Source organism: Phocoena phocoena, chromosome 15 (assembly GCF_963924675.1).
Source record: "Phocoena phocoena chromosome 15, mPhoPho1.1, whole genome shotgun sequence".
Lineage (NCBI taxonomy): Eukaryota > Metazoa > Chordata > Mammalia > Artiodactyla > Phocoenidae > Phocoena > Phocoena phocoena.
Genome location: NC_089233.1, coordinates 72,237,325 through 72,265,295, shown reverse-complemented (window position 1 = coordinate 72,265,295; position 27,971 = coordinate 72,237,325). Strand labels below are relative to the sequence as shown.

Below are 27,971 nucleotides of genomic sequence, written 5' to 3'. Positions count from 1 at the left end.
TGAACTCAGGGCTGTCTGGCCCCCCAGGGTCACGATCCTTCGGATACACGGTGCCACCCCATTAGGCAAGATGCTGAGGGCTTTATCACCCTCCAGTGGCCTCTCGGATCTCACTTTCCTAATCTCTAAGGTGGGTTTGAGGAGGAACGCTGGCTTCCCGCCCCCACTGTTGTGAGCATCTCTTGAGACGAAGCTGAGAGGTGCTTTGTCAGATGGGTCCGCTGGCGGGGGAGGTATTACTGGGGCCACGAGGAGCTGTCTGGCCCTGCCAGGCAGGTGACTCTGCCCTGTGCTTGGCATTTTCGGTTCCGCAGCTCTATTTTAAGCCAGAGGAGGTTAGAGTTTGTTATGTGTGTTTCTCAGCTTGGAGAACCGTCAGCTGAGCAGTCACCAAAAACAGCAACACCCCAAGGCACTCCCTGAAGCTCCCCCTCCCTCCACCTCTCCCTCCCTTCTTTTTCCTTTGGGAACCTGAGGGGACCTAGTGATTTTCCTCTGTCCCTTCATGCCAGAGTCGCACCAGGACCCATCAGTGAGGCTTGGATCGTCTTCTTCCAGAGCTGCAAGTTTGCCAGCCTTGAGGACAACGAGATAGGTGATTCCAGGCCCTAACTGGGTCCTCTACACCTTTCAAAGTGCTTCACGTCCCTGAGAAGGTCAAGGTCTTTCTGAAAGCTGTAGGAGCCAGCAGGCCTTGTCATTCCCACATCAGGGAGAGAAACAGACTCAGACAAAGAATAAAGGCTGCCGTCTAATGTGCCACATGGTAGATAGGACAGTGGTTAGGAAAGAACGTGAGTTTCTGAGTGAGCCAGACCTCAGTTCTACCTTGGGCAAGTGGCTTCACCTTTCTGAGCCTCAGTTTCCTCATCTGTGACATGGGGGCAAAAGTTTCTGCCTACCAGTGTTCCTGTGAGGATTAAATGAAGGCATGACGGGGCACTCAGCACAGATTAGGTGCCTAGCAAATGTTAGTGCCCCCTCCACCCAATTAATTTCTTCTTCTCCTTTTCTAAACAGCTTATTCCCCAGACCTACTGAGATCTTAAGGGATTGATTTTTATAGTTAGAATATAGTTCAGTAATTTTCCAGAAGGTCAGAAGCCCTGGGCATTTTCCCTGATAAGATCTCTCATCTCTCTTCTAAAAGAATGGATTATTTTGACCTCAGGGGATGATAGGTACCAGCTCCTTGAGATGGCAGCTGTGGCTTTTCTGTAACTTGAGCATCATTTAGGGATCTGGGTTGCAAGAAATTAAAAGCTGCCTCTTGCTAATTTAAAGAACATTATAGGTAGGATTTGGCGGGGGTGGGGGGGCTCTTCCAGAATCTTCCAGGCACTGGAAGACAAGCTACATGGCTTGGGGGACCCAGAGAGATGGAACCTATTGCCTGGGAAACAGCATAGCCACACCCATGTGTGGGCACCATGGTTCCCAGGCTGGTGAAGATATTACTTGGGGAGGGTAGGGGGGGCGACAGATGACAGCTGTCTGAGCATGCCCCTGTCTCTGGCTGTTGGGACCCTCCAGGGCTGCTCAGAGGATTCTAACACGTGTCTGTGGCCATTTGGTTGGAGCCATTGGGAGTTTGTTCTTCACCTTCCTAAGGATGGATATCTTTAAGTTACTGAAGATACTAAAGCCTTTATTCTGGTTAATAATTTAAAAAACTGATAGAAGTATGGGGGGCTTATTAAACCATTCTCTCTACTTTGATTTACAATTGAGAATTTCCTCACTGAAAGGCTTTTTTGAAAGAGCCTTTTCTCTCTCTCCAGCCCCACCCCCACATTTTCCCTGCTGTTCCTTTGGTCTGAGGATTGGATTGGATTAGAAGGACATTTACTGAGCAGTTACTAGACCCAAGCAGGGAGCTAGGCACTTAGCAGGCATCACCTCATGCAGTCCCCACAACAGCAAATACTTTTATGTGGCTGCGCCTTGCAGCATGCGGGATCTTAGTTCCCTGACCAGGGATCGAACCCATGCCCCCTGCAGTGGAAACTCAGGGTCCTAACCACTGGACCGCCAAGGAATTCCCAACAGCAGGCACATTTAATCCCACCTTCCAGAGGACGAAGCCAGGATGCAAAGGGGTGCCGTGTTTTGCCTCAAGTCACGCTGTTAAGTAGGGAGGGGAGCCGTCCCATCCTGCTCTCAAGCTCTTGCACCTAAAGGCGATGCTTCCCCCACCCTGAGGAGCTGCAAGGGGTTCGGGCACAAGATGGCAGCTGCCGCCACGTGGCCATTCCAGCTCAGCCCTTGCCCCTTCTCCTCCTGCCAATGCCCATCCCTCTCGTTCTCCAGTCAACATAAAGAATTGGAATCAAGAGACGTCTGAATCACAGGGGCCAGTGCTTGCATTTCAGAAGACACATCATTGGCTGGAAAGAGTCAAGGCAATGAAATTAGAAAGCCTGAGATGCTAAGAAAGGCACATGTTAAAGTAAGGACGGCACAGAACTGTGCTGTCACATAGGGTGGCCACTGGCCGTGGGTGGCCATTTATACTTAAGATTGAATTTAATTAAAACTTCAGTTCTTCAGTTGCACTAGACACATTTCAAGTGTCCATTAAACACATACTACATTGGACAGAGCAGATACAGAACATCTCCATCACCACAGAAAGTTGCATTGGACGTTGCTGGTACAGAGAGTGAGACTAGACTTTCAACCGGACTGGCTGGTTTTGAATCCTGCCTTCACCACCTACCTACTGGTATCCTGGGCCTCAGTTTCATCACCTATAAAATGGGGTTAATAATCCCGTAGAATTATTATTACATATCCAGCTCAGTTGGGACCAGTGGTTAGTCAACTAATCAAAGAAGCAGGGAATTATTATTATTATCATTATTTTTGCGGTACGCGGGCCTCTCACTGTTGTGGCCTCTCCCGTTGCCGAGCACAGGCTCCGGACGCACAGGCTCAGCGGCCATGGCTTGCGGGCCCAGCTGCTCCGCGGCATGTGGGATCCTCCCAACCGGGGCACGAACCTGTGTCCCGTGCATCGGTAGGCGGACTCTCAACCACTGCGCCACCAGGGAAGCCCGCAGGGAATTATTTTAAATGATACACACCTTGAACATCTGCCACTCTGTTCTTTGAACGTGGGGCTGTTCATTGGCTTTTTGTGCTGTCCTCCTTACGTGAACTACAACCAGAATCTACCTTCTGCTTTCTCGTTTTGGTTTATTTCAAGTGAGGCAAGGATCTGAAGACACTTGTGTAGCAACATGAGTGCAGAATCCCTCTAGATTCTCATGGTAATTTTTTCCAGATCTTTTGTAGTTGTTTCTTCCACACCTAATTTGGCAGCCTGTCTTAGCAACTCATTTTTATTGTTTTCCTAAAAACAAATCTCTTCCTTTTTGCACTCATATTTCATCAGCTTATGGAATATCTAATTAAATGACACCATGACAATAACAAATGTGCTGGCTCAAACTGGCTTGAGAACAAACCCAACAGATTTTTGGCAAACACATCATTTGTCTTAGCTTGGGCTTCTCTAACAGAAGACCGTGGTCTGGGGGTCTTAAACAGCAAACATTTATTTCTCACAGTTCTGGAGGCTGGAAGCCTGAGATCAGGGTGCCAGTATGGTTGGATTCTTGGTGAAGGCCTTTTTCCTGGTTTACAGACTGCCATCTTCTCAGTGTATTCTCACATGGTGGAGAGAAGAAGCAAGCTCTCATATCTCTTCCTGTGAGGGCACTATCCCATCCATGAGGACTCTACCCTCATGACCTAGTTACCTCCCCAAAGCTCCACCTCCTAACACCATCACATTGAGGGTTAGGATTTCAACGTATACATTCTGGGGGAGACGCAAGCTTTCAGCCCATAACAGCATTCTATTGGAGAGAGCAGAAGGGAGCAAGGACTAACTCTGTCTGACTGTAGGGTGGATTTAGCTCCGGAAGACACTTGCCCAGCCAGAGACTACATTTCCCAGCCTCCTTTGCTTCCAAGTATGACCATGGGGCTAGACCCCACCAATGCAGTGTGAGTGGGGGGTGATGTCACTTCCAGGTGGGCGTCTTTAGGAAGCAGGTGAGCTTCTCCATTCCTGCCTGCAATTTAGAGGTAGAAGGCCCGGAGGCCCAGGAGCTGGTGAAGCTGTAACATGTAAGTCACCCGGCTCATCACGTGAAGGAAAGCTGCCCTCCAACCAGGAACACCTGCCTTGGAATATTATGTGAGTAAGAAATAAACCTCTATCGTGTTAAGCCACTGAATTTTGGGGTTTGCTTGTTATAGCAGCTACTAGTGAACCCTGATTAATAAGCTTACCTTATAGGGCAGTTGTGAAAATTAAATTAGATGATATGCATGTAACAGACTCTTAAGTGGGACTTTCCTATTGTCTTGTATTTCCAGTTAACAGTTAAGCCCCAACACAGGGATGCAAGGTGCTGAATACCCCCATATTTCAGAAAGCCATGAGACACACACCAGCAGGACTGTTTTAGGGGCGTCATACCGGCTTTTCTCCCACTCCATCCCCACCCCTTCAGCCTCCGCGAGCAGAAGACTAGAATTTGAGAATAATTTTCTAGAATAGGGAGAAATTATATACCTTTTCTGCTCTCCTGGGAGAAGAAAGGATCCCACACCCACCCCCATCCTGAGATGTCCCACTTGTAGAGATTTTGGGTTCCTGCCAGAAGTGGTGAGAGGTAGCTGATTCCCCGACCCCTCGTGAGGCAGGCTTGCAGATCCGCCCTCAGTGTGTGTTTGAGCAGAGAAAAAGTGATTAGAGAGATGGCAGGAAGGGGGGCATCCTGTACACCCATCACTTGGCTGAACAAGAATGGGTGAGCTTCCCATGAGCTGAATGGGTGCCGGGCCCTGCCCCAAAGGGATGATCCTTGTGCTTCCCAGGAAAGAGGACCCTGGCAGAAAGAGGCTGTGAAGTGCACTTCTGGGGACAGGGACTAAGAGAGGTCAAGGGGTCCAGATATCCCCCAACAGTCAGGAGACCCTGAATAAGCTAGTCATGTGGTCCAGGAACACTAGCCTTTAAACACTTTCCACGCAGAAGGAATCCACCTCCCTGAGGGGACTCAAAGCAACACCAGCTACGTTTTTTCCCCCCTTTCCTCCACTGCTCCTTCCAGGCCTCATAAACAGGAGAAGCTAGAACTCAAATGGGGAGGATGGAAAAGGTTTTTAGAGAGACGCTCACACTCTCTCCGTGCTACAGAGGACTGTAATGCAGAGACTACGGGCAAGTTTCCAGAGCCAGACAGCCTGGGTTTGAATTCTGTGTCTCTAACTTACTAGCTGTGTGACCTTGAGCAAGTTACTTCATCTCTCTGGGCCTTAGTATCTGTAAGATGCCATTAATAATAGTACATACCTCATATCCTCATAGCACTGTAAGGTGCCCGTAGTTAGACTATTTAATAGTTTATTAAATTAAATAACAAAGCATTATTGAGGTGAAGGGTCAAGCTTGATTTAGAGGAGGTGTTAAATAGTATATAATTAGATGTTCAATCCAGACTGAAAGGCATGGGGCAAGGAGAGATTTGACTGGATGTGTTCAAAGGCAATGGGTGAAGAAAAACTACATCCATTTATGTGTGTCCCTCCCCAAATTCAGATTATTCAATAAGCCAGTTACACGTGTGACGTATTTAGATCAGTTTGGGACACATTGAAACCCTCAATACATGTTAACTATTATTATTCAAACTTGTGCCAGGTCAGAAATCGAATCCTTTCTAAGTTTTATTAGTTTTGAGGGATAATAAGAATGACTATTTTTGTGGTGGCATAAAGCAGTGATTCTCATACTTTTTGGTCTTCATAAAACCACCCAATTGCGTAAAATATTTGTGAATCCAAATCACATTGCCAACTCCATTTGCAAAGTAGAAACAATGCGGAAAAATGAGCAAGTACTATATTTATAATCCTCCTCATTTTATAAAAGAATGAATTTCACAACCCCTCAAATGAGGAAGGTCGTAAGTTCAGAGTAAAACACAGTCTTACAGGTGGAATCCATTTCACTTGATGAGATTTCACTGTGTTGTCCTTATTTTTAGTACCAGTTCACTGGCTGGACTTTGAAGACCTCAGATATAAATTCCCATAGAGTTTGCGAGCATCCAGAGCTGTTATCCCCTTTAATTCTCATGACTCCCCTGTAAGACTGGGACCATGGTCTACTTTTTCTTTTGAGTATGGAGGTTCAGAGGGGTTAGATGCCTCGTTCAGGGTCACCCAGCTGGAACAAGAAATCAAGCCTGGCTTCAGAATCTCAATATTCCTGGTAAAATACGGTCTTTTCCTCTGGTTCGAATACATGTTGGAGGGCCCTTTCCTGTATGTGGTCATCCAAGCGTGAAGTTCCTTTTCTTTTGTGACTCTGTCCTGTCCTAAAGCAGAGATTCTTTTCCCAGAGACAATATCCAAGGATCTGGGGATGAAATTCAGGAATTCCTGAACTTGAAAGGGAAAATAATTGCATCTTTCCACTGACCTTTAGCTAACATCTAGCACTTCAATTATGAATGGAGAAAACAAAGTAGTAGTAGCAGTACCTATCTGTCACCAAAAGAAATCACAAGTATTTTCATATCACAAAGTAATTATTGTGGATATCTTGAAATACTGTTTATACTCTCGCCACATTGAAATTATGGTAATTGAATCTCGTTGTTTAATATATTCCTAAAAAAGCACATGTAACAATCTCACATACTTTTTTTGTTTTGGTTACCGTATTTCAATAATTTGTGTCCTTTGTAATCCCATGTATTTGATTTTATGTGTTTAATATGACTTGTCTGAGAAGATCATAGACTTTACCAGTTGCCCAAGGAGTCCTAGGTTTGTAAAGAAAGGTGAAGGACAGTGTTCTAGAGCCTTGAAGTCCTCCACTGTGTCCTCTGCATGTGATCAGCAGACGAGGGCAGAGAACGAGTGTGGAGGATGGTGAGGGGGGTTAATGGTCTGGGTCTGGAGTCAAGCCCATGGCCAGACCTCCTTCACTGTGGCTGGGAGATGTGGTCTCTCTCTGGGTGCCCAGGAGAACAACCAGCCAGCTGCTGCTCCGTTATCATGTCGTTTGCAATGGCTCAGACTCGAGGAGGCGCTGGGACCCCTTGTCTCGGCGATTTCTAGGGGGATGGTGGGGCGGCAAGTGCTGGGCACCAGGCACCATCTTGCTTATCTCATCCGCAGGTGCAACCAGTCTGCTGTTGCATGGAGGTGGCACTGGGGGCAGCTAAAGCTGCTCCTCTCAGATCTTACTTCTGCTCCAACGTGCTGTCTGCTTTGTGTCCCAAGAACCCACAGTCTACAGGGGGCTGATGAAATTAGGACAGAATGTACATTTTTGCAAATATAACTGTGGCTCTTGCGTGTGCAGAGCGCTAGAGTTTGCTAAGTACTTCTGTAAGCTGGGCTTATCTCATCCTCACTGCCGCCCTCCAGCAAGGCAGGGCAAAGCTGATCATTTCCACTGTGCAGAGTCAGAAACAGCTCACAGGGGAGAATTAGATGCTCAAGGTCACAGACTAGAGGCACAATCAGGGCTAGAACCCAGGCCTCAGTCACCATTCAGCAGGCGCGTATTAAATACCTACCATGTACCAGGTCCTGTGCTGGGTTTCAGGGACACAGGGATGAATCAGAAATCTACCTGGCTTCTAGGGAACAAAGCCCAACAGAACAGCCAAGAATAGACAGGTAATTACACTACCGTATACAATTATATTTGTCAAGACTCTTAGTTCAAGTGACAGGAACCCAATTCAAACTAGTTTCAGTAATAAAGGGAGTTTATTAGTTCACATAACTGAAAAGTTTAGGGAAGGACAGCTTCAGGCGCAGCTGGATCTAGCAGCTTGAACCTAGTTGCCTGCCATCTGTTTCTCTTAATTTCTTGGTTCCGTGTGACTATATTTTTCAGTACTTCTCATGGTGGCAAATATAGCCTCCAGCAACTGAAGACTTACCTTCTAATAGTTTGCCCACTTGGGTCAAAAGATGGTACCTCTTTCCCAGTTGTTCCAGAAACAGTACTGGCGTTTTGCATGGAATGGCTGAGCCTCTTGTCTCATGTCATCCTGGATGTGGATGAGGTGGGGGTGAGGTGAAGGCATAAGAGTGAAGGAGCCTGAGTCCCTTAATCATTTGTGGAGGAGCCCACCTACCAGAAGCACCTGTTAGGAATGTTACATAACCGAGAAACAGACTTTGTGCTTTAGACAGTGAGCAGTGGTGTACTGGGGGGTGCTGGTGGCAAGAGTGGTCTGCCCCCAGAGGCAGGTGAAAAAGGGGTACACTGTGTTTAAAAACTTTTGAAACAATAATAAATGGGCTAAATTTAATCTGCTTTTTATTATCACCACGGACCAGCAATTCTAAACATTGTCTGTATTAAAATATGCCTTCCCCAGAACACCACTCCCACCATCAACCCTGACCCTTTGGTATGCCACTGGATTTGGGGCCTACTGACTGCTGGAATCTGGTTTGCCAAGACATACATAAGGGTTTATTTATTTATTTTATTTTTGGCTGCCTTGAGTCTTCGTTGCTGCGCGCGGGCTTTCTCTAGTTGCGGCGAGCGGAGGCTCCTCTTCGTTGCAGTGCATGGGCTTCTCGTTGTGGTGACTTCTCTTGTTACGGAGCACGGGCTCTAGGCACATGGGCTCCAGTCGTGTGGGCTTCAGTAATTGTGGCACGTGGGCTTCAGTAGTTGTGGCTCGTGGGCTCTAGAGCGCAGGCTCAGTAGTTGTGGTGCACGGGCTTAGTTGCTCTGCGGCATGTGAGATCTTCCCAGACCAGGGATCAAACCCGTGTCCCCTGCACTGGCAGACAGATTCTTAACCACTGCGCCATCAGGGAAGTCCCCCATAAGGGTTTAAATAGCAATCTGATGGACACCCTTATGTACGTACACCACAATGGTTAAGGAAACATTACAAAGATGACGGTTGCCACAAAATTTGGAAATAAGTTTAGATTTCTTTTGGAGATTAAATTCAGACACCTGAGAAATCTGGCTGAGTTGGTGAAAGGATCCAGGGGGACTTCACTTTGTACGGGGGCCACATCGGGACCCTGGACTGTCCGTCTGTCGTAAGCGGTGAGGCAGTATGGATGCTACCAGGTTCTAAAACCTTGGGCTTTAAGGGGGTGAGAGTGGGCACAGAAAAGGAATCGAGAGAGGAAGGGAGGGGAATGGGACATGAGTGGGATGGCTCATAGATGAAGAGATGCAGGAGGGTCATTGGGACACAGAGGTCCAGCCCTTGAGGTGAGAAGGGGAGTAAAGTCAAAGTCAACCCCCGTGTTGACCGCCTGCTGGCTTCAGGGCTGGGAGGAAGCTACAGAAGAAGCCCGTGTTAAGTACTGCCCATCCGACAGGAGCAGATGAAGAGACTCAGTCCAGAGATGAGATTGGAAACATTTCCACGAAAGCCAGCGGTGAAGGGCCAGGGGGTAGCAAATGGAACATGGATAAGAACCAAACCAGTGTGGTGGGGCCACTTACAAGTAGGCTTGTTGACTAACCTTGAGATGTCCAAAAGGCCTAGGCTCCTGCCCTGGGGCTCGCCCTAGTGTTGTAATTAATTGCAGTGGAAGAGGAAAAAGATGAAGTTCTTGAGAATTGGCTAAACCATGACCCTGTTGCTAAGAATGTGCGTCAGACCCTAGACCACATTTTAGCCCTGGAGAGGCAGGTGGACTTTTTGATAGCACATGAAATGTGGTGGCCATACGAGGCTTCCCTTTCCCAGGCACCCCCTCCCCCGTGAGGCTGCTCGAGTTGCCCCTTGAAGAGGGTGCCCCACCTTTTGTTACTGCAGTAGCCAGGATGGCCATGGGCTGGTGGGCTGTATCCTTTGCAGCACTGGACAAAGGACCAACGTGTATGTATATTGATGGGGATAATCTGGAAGAGAGGGAGAAATGGAAGCTGTGGGGATAACATGGGGAAAGTGGCAGGAGTCAGCACCTGGACAGGTGAGAGGGGGTGGGAGCCAGGGCCCAGGGAAGGGTTGGCCTCGGTTAGATGTAGAGACTGCAACTCATGAAGAATAATCAGGGCATCCGTGAAGGGGAGAGGAGTGGCCCAGGCAGAGGGGACAGCTTGGGGAGAGGCCTGGGCCAGAGTAGGGAGCCCAATCCATCCCGTGTAGCTGGAGCACAGAAGAGGCTGGAAGACATAGCAGCATGGCGTGGACCCCACCCGGAGGGCACCTCTGAGCCCAGGAGGGGTTTAAGCAGAGTGACATAACCGTAACTGTGCTCAAGAAAGATCCATGTGGCTGTATCGTATGGTCGAACTGTCCAGAGCTGAACTGTGGGCAGAGGGACCGGGGGACAGACACTGGTGTCCTGGCTCAGGGACCAGCAGGGGCTCTTACAGGCATCTGTCTAAATGTTTTAAGAAAGCTGCTGCATTCGACTCAAATAGGAAAGAATCCTAGGCCAGGTCTATCACTGCCTCATCCTGAGGCCTTAGATGAGTCCCTTCCCTGCCCGGAGACTCCCTTTCCTCACTCCTGAAACAGGAAGGGAATGGGTCCCAGGCTCCCAGGCTCCTCCCTGCTGGTGGTCTCTTGGCGGCTCATTCACCAAAATGCCACAAGGGGGCAGCAGCACATCACCGTTTTCTTCGTATTCTCATATGAAGTCACGCAATTAATCTTACACAGATTTTAATGAAGTGGAGGGCTTGTTAAAACACAGATTTCCCGACCCCACTTCCAGAGTTTTTGTGGGTTTGGGACACAAGATATTTGCAATTCTAACCAGTTCCCAGGCGATGATGTTGCTTCCAGTCTGGGGCCCCCACTTTGAGAACTACCAAGGTTGAGAGGATCGGGCGTGAGGGTCGGGGTGAGCTCTGACCCACGCAGACACGGACACTGGGAAATCACTGTGAACTGGGCAGCCACTCCCATTTGTCAACTACATATTGACTTTTCTAAGCCCCATTAAATCCCCCCTTCCCCCCCCCCCCCTTTTTTTTTTTTGGCCACAGCTTGGCGGATCTTAGTTCCCCGACCAGGGATCAAATCACTGCGCCCTGCAGTGGGAGGGAAAAGTCTTAACCACTGTGCCACCAGGGAAGCCCCCTGAATCGCTTTTTTAAAGGCAAGACAGGGACTTCCCTGGTGGTCCAGGGGTTAAGACTCCGCGCTTCCAATGCAGGGGGCCTGGGCTCGGTCCCTAGTCAGGGAACTAGGTGCTGCGAGCCACAAAAGATCCCCCAGTCAGCAACGAAGATCCCGCAACCGAGACCCGGCGCAGCTGAATGAATACGTAAACATTTTTTAATGAAAAGCAAGATTCTTTCATTCAATAATGGTTGGGCTTGGTCCGTCCTGGGCACTGTTCTAGGTCCTGGGAATCCATCAGTGAACAAAGCAGGGAAATTAATTCCCACTGCTCGTGGAGTTTGGCAACAAATAGTAAATGTTATAAGTAAGTAAGTTACATTGAAAGGTGCTAAGTCCATCAAGGGTATTGGAAGAGCTCGGGTGGGTTCTCAGTGAAATGGTGACTTGTGAGTCAGACTTGAAAGAGATCAAGGGGATTTGCCACGTGGGGGAAGATGATGTCAGGCAGAGGGAACAGCCCGTGCAAAGGTCCTGAGGTGGGAGCAAGTCTGGTGTGTTTGAGGAACAGCAAGGGGGCCAGTGAGGTCAGAGCAGGGAGAGGGTAGTTGAGGACAAGGGCAGAGAGGTGACAGGGGCAAGAGCGGGGGGCTTGTAGTTCACGCAAAGGCCTTTAGCTTTCCTCGGAGTGAAAAGGAGCAGCATGGTCCGATGTGGTTTTTAACAGAATCCCTCTGGCACCCCCTGTGATGAGCAGGAGAAAGTTCCCACAGGTATCCGGGCAGAGATGACGGTGGCCCCAGCCAGGGGGGCGCAGTGGAGCTGGGGAGGGTGGTAAGAGGTTATACACAAACACACACGTGCGTGCTATTTCCATAACTAAACCAACTGGACCAATGTGATTATCCACTCCTCTCCTCTGTCCAGGTGACCCACATTCTCGGCCTGAACCCTTTTCTCTATGTCCAGACCTGTGCCATCTATGATCTCCAACTGCCTCTGGCCACACTGCCCTGGATCACTACTGTCTCCTTGAACTCAGAATGTCTAGGACACGCCCCTCCTATCTGCCACCAATGGGGGCTCACCTCTGCTCTTCCCGGTTGCTGACGATGGCCCCCCCACCCTCCCCATCCCCCAGCAGAAAGCCCCGGGATGTGTTTGGCCTCTTTTTTCCCCTGCCGATCATATTTATCCTTCCAACGAGATCTCACAGGCGTGGTCAGGCCCTGCTGACTCTTCCCGTCTGCTGCTTTTGTTTTTAATATTTAATTAAATTATTTATTTATTTATTTGGTTGTGCCAGGTCTTAGCTGTGGCAGGCGGGCTCCTTAGTTGTGGCTCACTGGCTTCTTAGTTGTGGCATGTGAACTCTTAGTTGTGGCGTGCCTGTGGGATCTAATTCCCTGACCAGGGATGAACCCAGGCTCCCTGTATTGGGAGCATGGAGTCTTACCCGCTGCACCACCAGGGAAGTCCCATCCCATCTGCTTCTGTTCCTTCTTTTCTACTCCCGTGGGCCTTACCTCTGAACATGGCAGTGACTACATTCGGTATAGCCTGGTGGCCAAGAGCAGGGGCCCTGGAGCGGGACCCTCAGGGTTTGAATCCTGGTTTTGCCAGCTTTGAACTGTGTACACTTGGGCTGTTTCCTTAATTTCTCTGTACATCAGTTTCTCCATCTGTGAAATGGGCATAATTATACTTCAAAGGGTTATTGTGAGGGTCAAGTGAGTCGTTACATAGAAGATGCTTGGAACAGAGCCTAGTATATTGTTAACACTCAATGGATGTTAGCTCTCATTTTTATTAGTTTTGCAATAAGTCTTATTGAGCACCTATTATGTGTAGAGACCTCCATCATACTCAGAGATAATCTGACCCAAGAGAAAGAGCACAGGCCTTGACTCAGCAATCCCACTCCTAGATACACATCCAACAGAAATGTTTACCAGTACCTAGCAGAAGACATACACTAGAATATTCACCATGCCTTATTCATAATAGCCTCAAACTGGAAACTACCCAAATGCCCATTGAAAGTAGAATAGGTAAATAAAATGTGCTCTATTTACACAATGGAATATTATACAGTGACAAGAAATAATGCATTATTGTTACTTGAATATCATGGATGCAACTAACAAATATAACGGGGCATGGCTGGGCCGGGTCCCTCTGGCTCTGGCTTCAGTGGGGGTAGCCTGAGTTTCACCTGGTGACCTTTGTCCCCAACACCATCCCCTCTTCACAAACAAGAAGATTCCCAGCCTTTGCCTTCACATTAGTCTCTGACTTGCAAAGAATTATCAAGACAGCATGATAATAATAGCTTATTTTCAAGTGGTCATAGAGGAATCACTCACCTAACATTCACAATACCCCTACGTGGTGGGTACTCACTCAACACAACGACCCTACAGGGTGGACATTACTATTTATGCCCATTTTACAGATGAAAAAGCAAAAGCACTAGGAGGTCAAGTCAAGGTAATGATAGCTAAAATGTTTATTTAAACCACATAATACTTTCAACAGCCCTCTGTGTTGAGTACTTCCGTTATCCCCATTTTAGAGGAAAGGAAACCGAGGCACAAAGAAGTTAAGTACCCTGCCTGAGATCTCAGCAGGAAACCAGCCAGGACCGGGCAGGCTGTCTGGGGCCACTCTTCATGGCTCTGCTCACAGCTTCTCAGGAGTGAGGTCATGGGCCTTACAGCAAACCTGGCCCAGAGCCCAGCAGCACAACCCTAGGACAACTCATTAATCACTCTGAGTCTCAGTTTACCCACCTCTAAAATGGGAATATCAGCAGCACTTTGTTTTAGGGGTGTTTCAAGGGCAACCTGTGATTATGTGGGTAGAGCTCTTTGCAGAGAGAGCCCCCACGTAGGAATAGTTCAGGGCAAGTTCATTGTTCTCATCCTGGCTCTCAGGGTGATTTCAGAATTGTTCCGGGCAGCGTGTTCAGAGTTTACACTTGCAGAACCAAACCCACCAAAACTCAGCCTGCGAGAGAGCCTGGAGAGTCAGATAAACCTGGCTTGGACTAAAATCCCACCCCAACTGCAAACCAGCTTTTGGACAGATCACATTTCCAGATCTAGGCTTCCTCATCTGTGAACTAGAGTTAGTTCTATTTTGTGAAGATTAAATGGCTCCAGTGCTGCCTGTGATTCTCAAATTGGGGTACCCGGAGGAGGTGGTACCTGACCGAAGTACTGGAGGCCACCGTACTGAAGAGCAGGTCATTTACCACCTGTGTGCTGGGAATCGACCTTCCCGGCCCTGTTTTGTACCTTAGAGCACTGCATTCCTGGCCTCCCAGGTCTTCCCAGTAGGTTTGACCAATGGGAGGCACTTCTGGGAACTGGGGGGTGGGAGAGAGCAGAAGCCAGGATCTGTCTCCCCATCTCCATCTGCCTTTTGTCAGGCACACGGCTGTATCTCCGTGGTGGCCCCTGCTCCCAGCAGACAGCCCTGCTGTGATTCCATCTTTCACCTTCTGGTCCCAGCTTCTGGGCTCTGCCCTCCCTCTGCCTCTCCACCCCGAGGTCCGGTACTGAGGGAAAGAAGTCATTCAGTAAAGAATACTTACCGTATGACTCTATTTACATGAAGTTCAAGAATAAGCTACATCACCTTTGAGGGCGGAGAGGATGATCCAGCCCGAGAAAACTTCCTTTGATGATGGAAATGTTTTACACCTTGACTGAGGTGTTGGTGTGTGCATTTGTAAAGACTCATGAAACCAGTAAGACCTGTGCCCTGATGGTGCAGTGGTTAAGAATCTGCCTGTCAATGCAGGGGAGGGACATGGCTTCGATCCCTGGTCCTGGAAGATCCCACTTGCTGCGGAGCGACTAAGCCCATGTGCCACAACTACTGAGCCTGCACTCTAGAGCCCGTGAACCACAACTACTGAGCCCGCGTGCCACAACTACTGAAGCCTGCACGCCTAGAGCCCTTGCTCCGCAACAAGAGAAGCCACCGCAATGAGAAGCTCGCGCACCGTGAAAAAGAGTAGCCCCCGCTCGCCGCAACTAGAGAAAGCCCGCACACAGCAACGAAGACCCAACGCGGCCAAAGATAAAAATAAAAGACCTGTGCATTTAACTGGGTGTGCCTCACCCCTCAATCGAATTAGTTTAAATAAGAAGAAATCCTGGTAAATACCAAGAGTGTTTTCTAATTTCCTGGTTGGATCCTGATGAAAACATAGTTTTTATTTTTAAACAAACACAGGTAGACCGCCAAAGAGGATATAAAATTTGTATGTAGGGATTTTTTTGTCTTTAAACAATAAAACATGAGACGTCAAACGGAACTTCACACATGGGTTGGTTTATTTCAGGCCGTGTTCCCCAGTCTCGGGAAGGTACTCGTCATCATCCCCTGCTTCTCTCTAGTCAAAAATGTTTCCAAGCTCTGACCCGTATGAAATGTCTGGCTTGGCCTGGTGCATTGCAGAGTCTCAAAAAAGGTTAATTCTTACTAATACAAGTTGGGTTTAATGGGTCAAGTTAAGGCCTGTTTTCTGACTTTCTTCAAGACAGAGTGATTTCACCTTGTGATTTTTACAAAGAATTCAGCCCCTGAATTCTGCCCATGGTGGGTGGGGAGGGCTTTCTTAGCACAGGCTTGACACATAGGCACATATTCAGGGATATTCTTACATCGCTCCAGGAAAGGAAGCAGGAGATTCAGAATATCTGTGCCCTCTTTAGCATAACCCCAGAAAAATAGCCCATCCAGCCCAGCACCTGCCTCAGTCTAATGATTAAGGGAGAGATGGTGGCCCCACCTCTGGAAAGCTAGCCCGTGCGCATCATTGATAAAGGCTGTGAATGGACCAGAAGAAACCTGGCCATTCTCCCAGGCTGTGAGTTAGAGAAAGGGGGACTAGGGCATGCATCCCGCTGCATCTCAGGGTCCAGGTGGACCAGCTGGCTTGGCAACACTCTCGTCCTCCAGGGCCCGGATGGTGGACCCAAGCTGGACCGTTGCCTGCAGCCCAGGTTGCTTGCTGGGCGGGCGGGTGACACCGAGTCTCCATTCTCAGTCTGGCTCTAAAAGGCACTGTTCCATGGGCTGTGGCCCCTGGTGGGTGGACAGGGCCCGAGTAGGCATAGGCGGCGCTGGGTCTCCAGGCGGCAGAAGCGATTCTGGTTGGACACCCGGGTGGCCACGCCCAGCCCACAGGTGGTTGAGCAGGGGCCCCAGGCCGTGCTCCATTCTGGGCAGGAGACGGCAGGGGCTGGGGGAGCGACAAGACCAGAAAACTGGGGTCCTGGGGGAGAGAAAGAGGGGTCAGCACGGCAAGGTTAGGCAGACAAATCTACCCACTGGCTTGCGATGCAATCTTGGTCACGTTGCTTAACCTCTCTGGGCCTCAGTTTCTTCCTGTGTAAATTTCCTAATAGTTGATGGGAAGGATTGGATGAAATAGCGGAGGTGAAGCGCCTAACACAGTGCCTGGTATTTGCAAGCACTTCATAATTATTGCTCATTAGGCAACTATGATGGCATTGGCCATGATGCCTCCCAGTAAATGGTGACTTTCTCACTGCTGTATCCTCCACAAGTTCTGTGATAAGTAGCATCTCACAGGAAGGAGGTTGGGGCCCGTGTGTGTGGGGGTACCATGACCTGGAGGTAAGGATGCTGGTGATGGTGAGGCCGTGTCTGGATCAAGGTGGTGGGCTCCCATGGTCTAGCTTTTCCTTCTCCTCCAGTCTTATTCTGTGCTGTTAATATTTTAGTATCCTTCCTTCTAGTCCTTTATAACCAGTGGCTCTTAAATGGGGACAGTTTTGCCCCCTGGAAGATATTTGGCAACCTTTGGAGACATTTTTGTTACAAGTAAGGGTGGGGACTACTGGAATCCAGCAGAGATGCTGCTACACATCCTACACCGCACGAGACATCCCCTCACAACCAAAAATTACCTGGCCCAGATGTCACTAGTGCCCGGGTTGAAAAACTCTCTGTTATATACGTATGTGCAGCATTGTACGACGTATACGTGTTCGTATAGCTGTAGACGCGCACACGTGCGTACACGCAGCGGAGATCAGCTTGCGTATACGGTGTCATATCCTGCTTTTTATACATAAGGCTAACTCCCTGGCATTCTCCTATGTATTTAAACAGATGTATCATATTCCATTGTAGGGATAATAACAGCATACACTGAGTGCTGTGTGCCAGGCGCGTCATAACTGCTTACCTTGTATTTACTCATCTAGGCCTCACAACAGCTCTATGAGGTGGATGCTCTCATTCTCACTTTACAATTGGAGGAACTGAGACACAGAGAAGTTAAGTAACTTCTCACACAGCTAGGAAGTAGCGGCACTGGGCTTAGAACACAGGCAGACCCCATGCTTCACCCACCATGCTCTATCGCCTCTCGTGTGGCGCCATCTTCTATGGAAACAATGCCCTCTTTTCGGTTGCCTTCAAAAATTAAATTCATAGAGTAATAATAATTTTTTAAAAACCCAGTAACACAGCAATAACGTAATCCTATAACTGAAGAGTTTATAGCATGAGGTCACTGTCTTTCCTGCCTACCCCTAGGCCCACATCCCAGAGGCAACCACCTTGCTTCACTCGGTTTTGAGTTCCTCTTTTGATAAACCCCAATAATAATGTAGTACTAATATTATATAATATTTAAATTGTATTATATAAATGTTATTAATATGTATCAATATATTATGAGTATAATAACATATATATTATAATAATATAGGTCTATGTTATACCTCTGCTATGAAATGTGAGAATTTGTTTCAAGTGTTCTAACCCTCCTTTCCCCTCCCCCCTCTGCCACCAAGTTTTATTTTTAATTGTGTATGATTTAAACTTATATATTTGCACCACCGCCTCCTGTTTTGTCAGTTTTAAAGAGGTCTTGTGACCCTCCACTCCACTTTCCTACATGTCCCCGTAGCCACTGTCCCTTCCCAGATTTTGTCAGTATAACCTTAGCTTTGATGTGTCCAGGTGTCCTGGCACCTAAGAGGCCCCGCCCATTCCCCCCCCGCCAGCCCTCCCCGCCCTCCCCCCCACCACACCTCCAGGCGGCCCTGGACCAGCCCTGTACTCACCATGGGCTGGGAGGGGCTGGACCCCCAGCCCCCTTCCCTGGTCGCACACCCACTCAGGGCAGCATTTTCCTGGGACCTCCACCTTCTTGGGGTAGGGACAGTCCCAGCTGGGCAGCCGCACGTCCTCGCTGCACAGGGGCACACAGGTGAAGCCGCCGTCCTCACAGCGGCAGCGGATCCTGCAGTGGGGCTGGAAGGTCTCCCCATCCCGGTAGAGGCGGCCGTTCACCTCACAGCTGCCCTCATCTTCTCCCCCTGCAGAGGAGAAACCGGATCTCCATCGGTGACCTCCCAACTTTTCCCTGGGAGGGCTGACTGGCCACATCCTCCACAGGGTCCTCTCTGCAGAGCTGGTCTGGATCCCGCTGGGGATGCAGTGCCCTTACAGAATCTGAGCGCCGCAGGGGGCTCCAGCCCTGAGATATGCACCCCCGCCCCATTGCCATACTGCCCTGTCGCCTGCAGGAAGACAGCATGCTGCATCCTGGAACAGGCTTTGTGGGAAGACTGGCCTGGTTTCAGCTCTTTTATTAGCTGTGGACCTTGCCCAAGTGATGTTACTTCTTTTAGTTTCCTCATCTGCAAAATGGGTTATAATGGTACTTATTTCACAGGGTGTGGTATAGACTAAATGAAATGATATTTGGAATGAATACAACATGAAGGAGACCTTCAATAGATCCTCGCTGCTCTGTTGTTATTATTAGAATAATTATTATATATTAATAATAATATGTTTTTTAAATATATAAAATATTACCACTATTGTATACACACTGAAATTTCATGCCATAAACTTTCCTTGTCCATCTGCTGTATTATAGTCATCACTGTCAGGTCAGGGCTCAACTTGCTGGCTGTGTGACTTTGCGTAAGTGACTTAACTTCTCTGAGTCACCTTAATAGCAATGATGAGAACAGTAATTCCTACTTTCAGTGAGATGAGATAAAGTGTACGCAGCATCTAGCACACGGCTAGGCACAGAGTAGGTATTTAAGAAACACTCTTTGGTCGAAGCCCTCAAATATGTGTATTATGGCCTCTTCCTCCATTGGACATGAACCCCTTAAGGGCTGGGGCCAAGAGGGTTCGTTCTGGCATCACAGAACCGCAGGAAATGCCCTTCGAATGAATGCCTGGCACAAGACTCAGCACATGAGAGACAATGATAAAATAGTTCTGAATCCTTATCATTTCAGAGATATATATCGTGCCCCTCCTGTGTGCCAACCACTGTGTTCCTAGACAGGACTAAGACCCAGTCCTTACTAAGAGGGATTCAAGGGCCAGTGTGCGGGACAGGTGTGAATGTCGCCATCTCCAAGACAGAATAAAGTAAGAGCCCTGGAGAGGTGTATGTGAGCCACTCAGGAAGTGCAGAGAAAGGGACAATTAGGAGGGTTTCCTGGAGATGTGGGTGGCACTTCACCTGGGTGTGGGGGAAAGGACTCATGGGAAGCTGGTTTTCCCAGGTCTTCTGAGAAAAACCTTGAATAGATCCATACACATGCAGGAATTTTGGAAGCACACAGACCTGGGTTCAAATCCCAGTTCCCTGCTTGCTAGCTGTGGGACCTGGGACAAGTTACTTCACCTCTTTGAGCCTCAGTACCCTGCTCACAAAGCCACTGGAGGATCAAATGAGCTAGTGCACTTAAAGCATTTTGCCCCAAGCCTGGCACCTAGTAGATGCTCACTAAATGGGAATAGGTGATGCTATTCTTCTGGGCAGGACAGGGCCAGCGTCACCCCCATCTCCTTACTCCTTCCAGGCCACAGCCCTTTGGTTCCAAATCCCTGACCTTTTGGCCTGGACCATGTGGCCACTGGTTTCCAAGAAACCAGAGGGGTAGCTGCACCTTAATCCATAACCCCTAGCCTGGGTCTCCCAGCCAGACTCCTGGGGCTGCAGCCCTGGGGCCTCCTGGTCGCTGGGATGACCTGGTAAACAGAGGGATTATTTAGGAAAGTCAGCTGGAGGGAGCGATAATTTTAGTAAGATTTCCTGGCATCTCTCCTGGGTCCTTCAGCTCAGAGCTAATTGGGAGGTAGGTAATGATCCCTAGGCAGCCACTCCCCACCCCGGGATCTGTGTGAATCCATGTGCGTGGTCCCCAACACCATGAGGCACCTTCAAATGTACTGGATTTGGGATCCCCCCACCCATACACACATACTGCTGCCAAAACCCTACTTCTTCTTCTGGGCCCTCTCCAATGGCCCCCTTGTCCAGACACTTCCCCCAAATAACTTCAGGGCACAAGCTTGTCATCTGGTAATTTCTGCATCCTTCTTTCCCTCTGAGAGTCCCTTGCAGGGGAAGGAACAACAGGGTCTTTTTGTTTTTTGTTTTTTGTTTTACCTGCAACCACTTGCACACTGTGTGACCTTAGGCAGGTGACTTAACCTCTCTGAGCCCCAGTTCCCTCATCTGCAAAATAGGGATAATAATAGGACCTCCCTCATTATTAAGGTTAAAATGAAATCATGTATATAAAGGATTTGTTCACAGTACATGCTCCATAAACAGTGCCTGTTACTGCTAGCCCCACCAGAACTGTTGTTATTATTCATACATTCAACAGTTATTTATTGAGTGCCTACTACGTGCCACACATTGTTCTAGGTATCTAGTGACTGAGACCAGCCCAAATCCTGCCCTCACTGGAGCTTTCGCTCCAATGGAAATAAACACAAGAAACAAGGTGGTGTTTGTGATGTCAGATGGTGATTAGTGCTAGAAAAATAAAGGAGGGCAGGGTTAATGAGTAGGGCAGGGTTGTAGTTTTTAAATGTGGTGATCAGGAAAGGCCTCACTGAAAAGGCAATATTGGGGTAAAGATGTGAAGGAGGTGAGGGAACTCGCCGTGAGGATATCTGGGGGAAAAAGTGCTGGTAGCAGGAAAAGCCAGTGCAAAGGCCCTGAGGTGGGAGCGTGCCTCCCCTCAGTATTTAAGGAGCAGCGGGGAGGCCGTTGTGGCTGGAGCAGAGAGCAGGAGGGAGAGAGGGAGTTAGATGTGGCCGTAGAGAAAACAGGAGCAGGATCCTGCAGGGCCTTGTCACCCACTGAGGGGGCTTTGGTTCTTACTCTGAGAAGATGAGAAGCTATTGGAGGCTTTTACGCAGAGGAGGGAAGTGATCTGTGACCTGATTTATGTATTTAAAGGAGCCCTCAGGCTGCTGTGTTGAGAACAGACTAGGGGCCAAGGACAGAAGCAGGGAGACAGTTACGGGGCTTCTGCAAGATCCAGATGAGTAATGAGGGGGCTCAGACCCGGTGGTAGCAGTTGAGGGACTGAGAAATGTTGGATTCTTGAAATATTGTAAAGAATTTGCTGGTGGGTAGTGAGTGGGCTGTGAAAAAAAAGAGAGGAGTCAAGAATGACTCCAAAGTTTGAGGCCGAGCCACGGGAGGGATGGAGACGCACTTGGCTGAGCTGGGGAAGCTGCGCGTTTAATGCCAGGGAGATCGGGAGCTCGTGCTGGACACACACACAGCTCGGAGTTGGTCCTCAGTGAAGAGCTGTCCAACTAGTTTGTGAGAGGAGAGATTTGGGGAAGCATGTTCCCTCCAGAGCCAAGACCTAGACTCGGCCTCTGTGAGGTCTTAGCTGGCTCTGGCTCATCCGTGGCTTCACTAGCTCCCAGCCTCCAAATTTGGTTCCAGTCTTTAAACATTCATGAGCACCACTGTGTCGCCTGACCAGGGCTGGAAGTGGCAGGAAGGAGCAAGGACCAGGTAAATTCTTGGCCTCCAGGTATTTGAAATTTGAATCAAGGTGGAATACGAAAAGCTCCTTAATAAAGTTAGTGACAGTAACAGCCACTATGTACTAAGCGTATACTGAGCGTCAGGCAGTAGAGTGATAGAAACAAAGATTGTGGAGCCAGCTCCCTGAATTCAAATCCCAGCTCAGCGACTTCTGAGCTGTGTGACCTTGGGCAAGTTACTTAACCTCTCTGTGCCTCTTTTTTTCCATTTACAAAATGGGGATGACATTAAGATCTACCTCATATGGTTGTTGAGAGATTAAATGAGGTGATATTTGTGAAACTCTTAGTGCCTGGCACATGGTAAATGCTAGGCAGGTGCTCAATAAATAAATTCTGCCAAGTGCTTTACATGTGTCATGGCTTAGCTAGATAACAGCCTTGTAAGCTAAGTGTTACTTGTCTAAGTTTTTCTTCAGATACATTTTTATTAGCAGTCATCTGGAAGTTTATAAAACACATCACCCCTTTCTCATTAGTATACTCCCCTTATCAGAAAAAGTATTTTACAGGGATTTACTGTTGATAACTTTATGTCTATAATTTTTGTTTTTCAACAAGCCTTTTCCTGTAGATAGACTTATTGTCAATGATTCATGGGCTTTTCTTCCTCTCTTTCTCTATCTCTCATTCTTTTTTCTTTTTTAAGTGTTTACAGCTATGTAGATGAGACTGGTAAATTGCTCTACAAGTCTTATTATTTAAAAAGAAAGAAAGGGAACAGAACAGTCTTCACCTCTTTATAGTTCTCTAAACCAGTGGTTCTCAACTGGGGATGACTTTGCTCCCCAGCATCTCGTGGGTAGAGGCCAGGGATGCTGCTAAAAGTCCTGCACAGAAGAGCAGCCCCACACAGAGAATTATCCAGTCCTAGAGCAAAGTTGAGAACCCCTGATTTAAATCCCCAGAAGGCACAAGGCCTAGGGTAGTGGAAGATGTGACATGCCCAAGGTCGCCAGCAAATAGCAAACTCGGGATTCAGACTGTCCAAGGGCTCCCAATCCCGCAAGCGGACAGAACGGAATGTTGCTTTAGAGCCTGCTTGACTCAGTCCCCAGCTGTGTAACATTAAGCATGTCCATTAGTATTGCTGAGCCTCAGTTTCCTCATCTATAAAATGGGTCTGAAAGTACTTACCTCATAGGATTATTGTGAGGATTATGTGATTTAGGAGGTAAATGCTTAGCACAGTGCCTGACACAGGTTATGCCCTAAATAGGGAGTTGCCCTTTCATTTTTCCCAAGAGTGTTGTGAGGATCCTGGGAAGGGATGATGACTTCTGGTTTGAGAAATCTGGGAGGGCTGTGTTTGAGCTTGGCTTTGAAAGTCGGCTATGATCTGGACAGACAGGAAGAAGGAGGGTAGGTTGTTTGGGTGGTGGCCATGATCTGAGCAAAGACGAAAGAAAAGAAGAGGGGAGTGAGCTTAGGGAACCCTGGGTCACCAGGTTTGGCTGGGAGAGAGAAGGGCTTCTCTTGGACTCAGGACCTCAAGGCCTTGACTTCCCCCCCAAACACCCCCTCCATCAGTCCCGCAAACCTGCTTACAGAGGCACACGGACCCCCGGCCGCCAGGGCCCGCCCCGAGCTGGCAGACCAGCCCCTGGCTGGGGTCGCAGACGTGGAGATGGTCGCAGGGCTCTCCCAGCCGCCGTGCACACACCCGGCAGCAGCTGCAACCGTCCAACACCAGGGGCACCCCCTGTGGGCATCGGGGTGGGGGCCAGGGACAGGTACACGGTGTTGGGCACAGCTGGGCACACACCTGCAGAGACAGAGACCTCGCTCAGCCATGGTCGTTCAAGGTGGCTAGTGGGCCCCTCACAACTGACTCCTTCTCTGCCAGTGTAGTGTTCACACCTTGGCCCTGGAGTCACATAGACCTGGCCTTGGACCCCGGCAGCCCCACGGCACTCCCTAAGAGACAGCATGGCACTGTGGTCATGAGCAAGGGCTCTGGACTAGAGTTCTGGAACTAACTCTGCCCCTTATTAGCTGAGCAATCTCCTCATCTGTAAAAAGGGGGCAATAATGTTTAACTCGGAGGATTGTTTTGAGGAGTACATGAAATGATGCATATTAAACCTTTAGCGCATGGCCTGGCGTGCAGTAGACACTCCATGCATCTGGCTATAATGATCTTCATTGTGAATTACGATAAAGGGCTTAGGGTCTGCCTTCTAGGAGCTTACAGGAGGGTAAAAGCAACAAAAGGAAGGATTAAAATGACAGGGTGCTGTTCACTTTTTAGCAGGTGGAGAGTGGGTATTTATCTTGAGGGCTGAATAAATCAAACAGTATCATGGATGTTTTTTGGTCTTTGGAACAATCTAGAATATGTTTCTGGATGAGCATCCAATCATCCAGGAAACCTGGTAAAATACCGACCCCGAGGCCTCCTCTGGGACTTACCAAATCAGAACTTCCAGAGGCTGAGCCCTCAAATCTGTTCTTAACAGGGGCTTCTGATGCCCAGCTAGGTTACTGGCACCTGTGCTCCAGTCTAAATCCCTCCCCCTGCCATGTAAAGATGGGGGAACTGAGCTCCAGATAGAGGAAGGGACAAAGTCCCAGTGGGTTAGCTGCAGGCATGGGAGCCTGCTTCCTCACTGAGGATCCAGGAACCCAGATTTGGGATAGACATTTCCTGTAATAGGGAAAAAGCCTTAGGAACCCACCCCCAGGGGCAGGCTCAAGGTATCAATCCAGGTGTCCTGACTGCCCCTCCTCACTCAGGACAATGAAACAACCAAACCAGAAACCAGATGCCCTGGGGTCCCCATATGTCCATTGGAAGGTAGGGACCAAGGACCGTGCATAACTCAAGATGTTACCAGTGGCCCCATCTTTGGATCCTTGGAGGACTGGAGGGTTTTATGCAGAAGATGGAAGACTAGCAGTTTAGGAAGATGAAATGAATGACCTCCTATGTCCTGTGTGGCCCCAAAGCAGGCAATGACCCCTTTGCCCTAATCCTCACCTTTCCCACCCCTAGGACTCCCTATCCTGCAAACCTCTGCAGTTCCCATGCTGGCCACTAGGGGCTGCCCCAAATTGGCAGACCAGCCTCCGGTGGGGGTCGCAGACCAGGGGGCACTCACAGGGCCCCCATCTAAGATGGCACTGGTAGTAATAGATGCAAGTGTACAGCTCTGTGCCTGGAACCTCACGAAGAGCGAGTTTCCACTTCCACAGGCATTTCAAGCAGGAGACTAGGTGATACCAGATTCTAGAGAAGATGGTCTAGCCTCACCCCTCAGAGTGTGGTCTGGACCAGCAGCGGCCCCGTCACCTGGAAGCTTGTTGAAATGCAGCATCTAGGGCCCTTCTTTATGAATCTAAATCTGCATCTTAATAAATTCAGAGGTGATTCACGTGGAATTGGGCTGAGAAAAAATCGGCTGGACTTTGGGCATCCCTTCCAAACCAGAGGTTGAGCTCTCTTGGTTGGTGGGAAGTGGGGGGTCTTTGACCAGAACTGACTCTTGGGCCCCTCCCTCCTGAAAGCGGGGATGCCAGGAGATAAACCTTCTGCTTTGCACCTGGGGTCTCACTTTGGGCTCTCTCTACGGGGAGAGCTGGACAGGGGCCGGATCTGCAGGTCCTGACGTGCCCAGGAGGGGCCACTGATAACCCCAATGATTATGGCTGACATTTACCATGGGCACACGGAGTGCCGAGCACTTTAATGTACTGATTTAACCCTCCAGTGTGAGGTACCAGCATTATGCCCATTTTAATTCTATTTTTTTTTTTTGTGGCTGCTCTGTGAGGCATGCAGCATCTTAGTCCCCTGACCACGGATCGAACCTGGGCCCCCTGCAGTGGAAGCATGGAGTCCTGACCACTGGACTGCCAGGGAAGTTAAGCATTATGCCCATTTTAAAGACGAGGAAACTGAAGCTTAAAGCAGTGTAGTGGTATCACCAGTAAGCGGTAGAGCCAGGATCAGAATCCAGGTTCATGTGAATCCAAGGCCCAGTCTCTTAATTGCCACACCTACCTCTTGTCCCCTAGTGGCTCTGATGCCACTTAGCCTCTGCCTCAGTTTACCCATCTGTTCAAGAGAGATATCAGGGAGGGTGTTTCAGCATAGCCAAGAAGAGATAGGTCCTCTCTGGTATCCCTCTATCTCCGTGCCCTTTCTAACCACCCTATCCCGACGTTCAAGTTGCCCCGTCACACACTTGGTTTCCCCAGACCCTTGCTGTGGTGCCCAGGAGGCAAGAGCCCTGGACAGGGAATCATCTGGGCAAGAGGTGAACTCCAAGTTCTACCGCTGACTTGCTGTGTGACCTTGGACACTTCCCTGAACTGTTCCGTGGGGAGGGAGCTGTTTCCTCCTCAGTAAAATGGGGTGGAGACCACCTGTCCTGGAGTCGTGACAAGGATTTAATGAGGTCACTGCCAGCTCTAGGTCAACGTGACTTGGCTTGTTTCCAGGTCTCTACCGCCTGGCCCTGTCCGCAGGCCTGAGCCCTGCCTGCCAGACTTGGAATTCTCTCTCTGCGGATTGTTGCGGCTTTCATGTGTGTGATGACTAAGTTCCTGTGTTCTGTGTGGGATGCTGCCTGGCTCCCTGGAGCCTGGGAAGAATGGAGGGCTGGGGGAAGTGAACGGTGAGTCTAGGACAGCTTCATTTTGGTCTTTCCTTTAATCCTAAGCCCAGAACCCCAAGTCCCCTGCTCCGGCTACCCACGCTACCCTCCCTGGAATCATGTCCTGCACACCCCCTTTGGAAGAGCAAACAGCAGGATTAGGATGTCAGTAGGGTTCTCAGCCTTCCCCCAACCACTGCTTGGACCCAGGATAGAGAAAAGTTCCTGCCTGTGATCCTCAAAGGAGCATGAAAATACAGTGAGGTCGTGGCTTGTGGGGGGCCGATACCCATGACGCCAGGAGCCTGACATTTGCTAAGGTGATGGCAGGCTCAGCAACCGTGGCCTTGGTCCAGGTTGGGGGTGGAGAGACACAGACTGCAGTCCCCCCTGCCTCACACCCAGGCCTATCCTGGGTTCTACCTCCTCTATTGCTCTGATGCTGTGTGGTTTTGAGCAAGTTGCCTACCCTCTCGGAGACTCGTTTGACTGAAAACAGGGGATAATAATTCCTTATGGGGTTATTGGTCATGGTAGGCAAGGTGGATGTTCCACAAGCCCTTTGAAAATATCCCAGGAGAGAAGGTCATTATTCCATGGAGCTGTCTCCTTATCCCCCTCCAGCTAGGGTCAGCAGGCCACTCACTGCCTGAGGGCCCAGCAGCATTAATGCCCCTGTGGTATGAACATTCCAATCAGCTATGCACCAACATCCATTCAAATCCTGGCTCACAGGCAAAGCAGGCCATGTCCTGAGTCTCCCCATTTATATTGAGAAGACCCACTTCTGTCTGTAGAGGAGCTATGGGGATTGGTAATAATCGTAAAAGTCCTCTCTTAAACATTTGCCATATTCCAGGTCCTGTGCTAAGCGCTGTAGATGAACTATGATAAATGATCTTCACAGAGGCCCCATGAATATTATACCCATTCAACTGAGGAAGCAGCTGAGGCTCAGAGAGGGAAAGAGATTTGCCTGGGGTCACACAGCAGAGCTGGCCAGGGGCAGCTGTCTGGGCATCAGGGAGGGAAGCTGAGCTGAGCCCCACACAGGAGGCCTGCAGGAATTCTCCCAGGGGGTCCCTGGCTGTGATTTAACACCTTCCCCACCACACCAAAGAAGCCAGCAGTACATTTTGGGGCTTGGGGCCCCCTTACCTTGGAGAAGAGGCAGAGGAGGGAGAAGGCCAGGAGGTGGGTCTGTGGTGTGCCTCTCATGTCACTGTGTCCCCACGGAGCCAGCTTTGAGCCTGGGAGGCAGGACCTGTAAGTCTTTATGTTCCAGCAGCTGTGAGGTCACTCCCAGGCATGCACACACACACACACACACACACGCACACACACATGCTGGCCTTTGTAGCCCTTGTTTCTCTCCCATTCTCATCTT

At 49.2% G+C, this 27,971-nt stretch overlaps 1 protein-coding gene across 1 annotated transcript; it reads right to left on the bottom strand.

Annotated features, from left to right (window-relative positions):
- Positions 1-15,427: 15,427 nt before the first annotated feature.
- CCN5 (cellular communication network factor 5) lies at positions 15,428-27,810 on the bottom strand. The gene is made up of 4 exons (XM_065893364.1): positions 27,743-27,810; positions 23,535-23,751; positions 18,215-18,469; positions 15,428-16,389 (listed from the first exon to the last, which is right to left on the bottom strand). Exons 1-4 carry the CDS (start codon positions 27,800-27,802, stop codon positions 16,169-16,171), a joined length of 753 nt encoding a protein of 250 aa, XP_065749436.1. The 5' UTR covers positions 27,803-27,810; the 3' UTR covers positions 15,428-16,168.
- Between the last annotated feature and the right edge of the window lie 161 nt (positions 27,811-27,971).

Excerpts from the sequence above, each read along its gene's own strand:
- CCN5 (XM_065893364.1), bottom strand. The coding sequence starts at position 27,802 with ATGAGAGGCACACCACAGACCCACCTCCTGGCCTTCTCCCTCCTCTGC. Across the intron at positions 18,470-23,534 it reads CCGGGGGTCCGTGTGCCTCT|GGGGAGAAGATGAGGGCAGC; the intron begins GTAAGCAGGTTT and ends TCTCCTCTGCAG. Across the intron at positions 16,390-18,214 it reads CCAGCCCCTCCCAGCCCATG|GACCCCAGTTTTCTGGTCTT; the intron begins GTGAGTACAGGG and ends TCTCTCCCCCAG.